The sequence below is a fragment of the Equus quagga genome, chromosome 14, assembly GCF_021613505.1.
Source record: "Equus quagga isolate Etosha38 chromosome 14, UCLA_HA_Equagga_1.0, whole genome shotgun sequence".
In the NCBI taxonomy this organism is placed as follows: Eukaryota; Metazoa; Chordata; class Mammalia; order Perissodactyla; family Equidae; genus Equus; species Equus quagga.
Genome location: NC_060280.1, coordinates 24,910,445 through 24,914,203, shown reverse-complemented (window position 1 = coordinate 24,914,203; position 3,759 = coordinate 24,910,445). Strand labels below are relative to the sequence as shown.

The following is a 3,759-nucleotide window of genomic DNA, read 5'->3' as shown; positions in this document are numbered from 1 at the left end:
TTTCTAGTTAGTTTTTCCAGTATGTAGATTACAAAACAATTTTTAAATGAACCTTATATCTTACAATTTTGCTAATATCACTTATTAATTAATGGCATTAGCTTTTTGATATACTCCTTAAGATTTTTCAAATTAAAAAATTGTGCCCCCTACAAATAAAGTTTGAAAATTGGCATTGTGAGTGTTAGGCTAAGGCCTTGCCCACAGGAGACAATATCAGTATTCTCTGCTCAAATACTCTGTTCTTTTTAGAGTTATCACCTAAAAGTATGAAATCCTAAAATACGGGCACAGGTATTTACCAGAAACCCATCATAACTTTTAATTTGCTTTTTTGTTGAGGGAGATTAGCCCTGAGCTAACATGTGCTGCCCACCCTCTGCTTTTTGCTGAGGAAGACTGGCCCTGAGCTAACATCTGCACCCATCTTCCTCTATTTTACGTGGAACGCCTGCCACAGCATGGCTTGTAAAGCAATGCGTAGGTCCCCACCTGGGTTACAAACCCGCAAAGCTCAGGTCGCTGAAGCGGAACTTGTGAACTTAACCACTGTGCCACCGGGCTGGCCTCCTTAATTTCAGTTTCGACTCTTAAATTAAAGTCATTTTTTAAATTTATTTATATTATTGACGACTTTTCAGAGTAACAGAACTAATAGGATACATATAATAGAGAGAGGAAGAGAAAAAAATTATTAAAAGGAATTGGCTCAAACAATTACGGAGGTTGGCAATCTCAGGTTCTGCAGGATGAGTTAGCAAACTGGAGGACCAGGAGAGCCAATGGTTTAGTTCATTTGAGTTTGAAGGCCTAAGAACCTAAGAACCAGAAGAGCTGATGGTGTAGTTTCAGTCTGAAGGCCAGCAAACGCAAGACACAGGAAAGGCCAATGTTTCACTTCAAGACCAAATATAGCAAAAAGGTCAATGTGCCTATGCGAAGGACTCAGTTGGGCAGATTTCTCTCTTACTTGGGTGCAGGTCAGCTTTTTCATTCTATTCAGATCTTCAACTGATTGTGGACCACCACATTATGGAGGGCTATCTGCTTTACTTAGTCTACCAATTTAAATGTTAATCTCATCCAACAATATTCTTACGGCAACAATCAGAATAATGTTTGATGAAATATCTAGGTACACTGAGACCCAATCAATTTGCTACAAGATGTTTTATATCTACTGAGAAGATACATTGCCACATGCTCTAGTATATAGACAAGCACCCACATACCAACACACATACACACCCACACCCACACATGCATATGCCTTCACAGAAAGAATAGATGCCTTACTCATAGAGAAAAAGTCTCCAATGACACATTATAGCTTTCAGAATAAAGTACAACAACTCTGCACAGCACCTACAGCCATTCCTGATATTTGTATTTTCCGGATTGCTCCTTACATTGAAAGAAAAAAATAAACTGTGCAGTGAATTTAAATCACATTCTTTAGTTTAAATCTCCTCTATCATCTACTTGGCACAGTGTGTTCTTATTTGCTTGGCCACTCATTCATCATTCCTCAAGAATCAGACTTCCTGCTTAGAATAGAAAACAAAACAAATGTAACTCTCCTGACTGAGGCTTTCAGTTAGATTCAACGCTTCATTCTCTTGGCTAACCCCACAATCTGTGTAGGCCACTATACTTCTCTCCTATTTTCCTTACTCTCTTTCTCAGAAATGTAAGGCTGCAAAATTATGAAAGAACCAATGTATCAAATTTACTGCTATGCCACTAATTTCTGGCATAATACTTATGATATTGTAGGTTTGTAATAACATTTGGTGAATTAATAAAGAAGTAGATGGTGGAGGTAGCAGAAAAAGTATTGTATAAAATGGAAAGCATGAGTTCTCCTGATTTTTGTGCCTATAACTCTCTGAAAGACCCTGGAAATGTACGGTTATTTTTAGACTTTGTTGCCTTATTAGACCCTTAAAGAGTTTTTTTTATTATTGTTGTTGTTTTGTTTTATTTGGTAGAACATGGTTAAGATGCATTTCCTCTGATTTTTTATTTTTTAAATGACTGGGAAGATCAAGAAACGCAATCAACACTTGTTTTCATTGAGTACCTAGAAACCTAGAACAATATGCCGTGGGCACATTTAAATTAGTGAGAGATACATAGTAATTCCTGAATCGTTCTGAGAAGAATTCTTAGAGGAGGAAACTCAAGCAGGGACTAAAACATAACAGAGTAAAGGAAATGACAGATGTTCAGTATTTTGTTCTTTCTGTGTTTCCTACTCTCATTACCCAGGTAGATCCACAACCCAACTGACTGTTGTCATGGGCTATCAGGATCTGAAAATCACTTAAAATCCTGGGAAATTTCACAAAACAATTAAATAGCATTAGTGAATTGACAGTTAATCAATTGATTTATTAATCAATTAATAAATCAAGCATTGGAAATAATGTGGAATTTTTCTGTGTTGTTTAGTTTTGAGAGACTATTGTTATTGCATAAAGAGGAAGGCACGAAGGTATTAATCAAGGTGGACTTTATGAACAGAACATTTTTACACCATGAATATGAATCTGCTTGGTCTTTGCACCATAGACAAGTGGATTCAGAAATGGAGGGACCAGCAAGTAGAAGCTGGCAAAGAGAATATGGATATACGGGGGGATATGAGAACCAAACCTGTGTGTGAAGAAGGAGAAGAAGGCAAGGAGGTAGAACTGGAGGAAGACACAGATGTGAGCAATGCAAGTATTGAAAGCTTTCAACCTAGCTTCTTTCTGGGGCAAACGAAAAAGTGTGATAAATATCTGTATATAGGACAAAGCAATGAATGTGAGGTCAAACCCTCCAACAGTGAAGGCGACAAACAAACCATAGATTTTGTTGACACGGACATTTTCTGCAGCCAGTTTCACAATGGCCATGTGCTCACAGTAGGAGTGGGAGATGATTGTTGTATGATAAAATTGGAACCGACACTTTATAAGTACTAGGCATGGGGCTACAAGAATGGCAGCCCTGAGTGTTACTACAGCCCCTATTTGGGTGATTAGCTGGTGGGTGAAGATGGAAGTATGTCTTAGTGGATAACAGATGGCCACATAGCGGTCCAGCGCCATGGCCAGCAGGATGCCTGACTCCATGATCTGAAATGTGTGGATGAGCCACATTTGAAGCAAGCAGGAATCAAAATAAATCTCTTGAATATGAAACCAGAAGATTCCGAGCATCTTGGGGACAATGCTGGTACCAAGTGCAATATCTATGACTGCCAGCATGCCTAAGAAAATGTACATGGGCTCATGGAGGCTACGCTCTGATACAATGATGATCAGAAGCAAAGAATTTCCAATCACAGCAGTGAGATACATGGCACAGAATGGGATCCCAATCCAGCACTGCACGGACTCTAGGCCTGGGATTCCAATTAGTGCCAACATGGACGGCATGAAGATTGTGATGTTAGCCATGGACATGGTATGTTCAGTCTCTTTTTGCAAATGGAAGAAGTCAGTCAGTCAGTGCTATTGTTCCTTTTCTACTTCATATTTTAATCCAAAGTCATCATATTGTGTCTGATTTTGGTAGCACTCTAAGTTCATATCATCCATATCATTCATATTATTGAATGGAAAGGAGATCCACAGAGACACATCACTCTTTTCAGGAAGGCACTCATTATCACTGTACCAAAATAAGATGTTATGTGCATAGCAAGTCAACTGAATTAGAACCAACAAAGTTCCTGGGTAAGGGAATTAACTGCTGACCTGTCTATTA

At 38.6% G+C, this 3,759-nt stretch overlaps 1 protein-coding gene across 1 annotated transcript; it reads right to left on the bottom strand.

The window, feature by feature from the left end:
* Nucleotides 1-2,516: 2,516 nt before the first annotated feature.
* LOC124225477 (olfactory receptor 52A1-like) lies at nucleotides 2,517-3,455 on the bottom strand. The gene has a single exon (XM_046638158.1). The coding sequence runs from the start codon at nucleotides 3,453-3,455 to the stop codon at nucleotides 2,517-2,519; it is 939 nt and encodes a 312-aa protein (XP_046494114.1).
* Nucleotides 3,456-3,759: the final 304 nt, after the last annotated feature.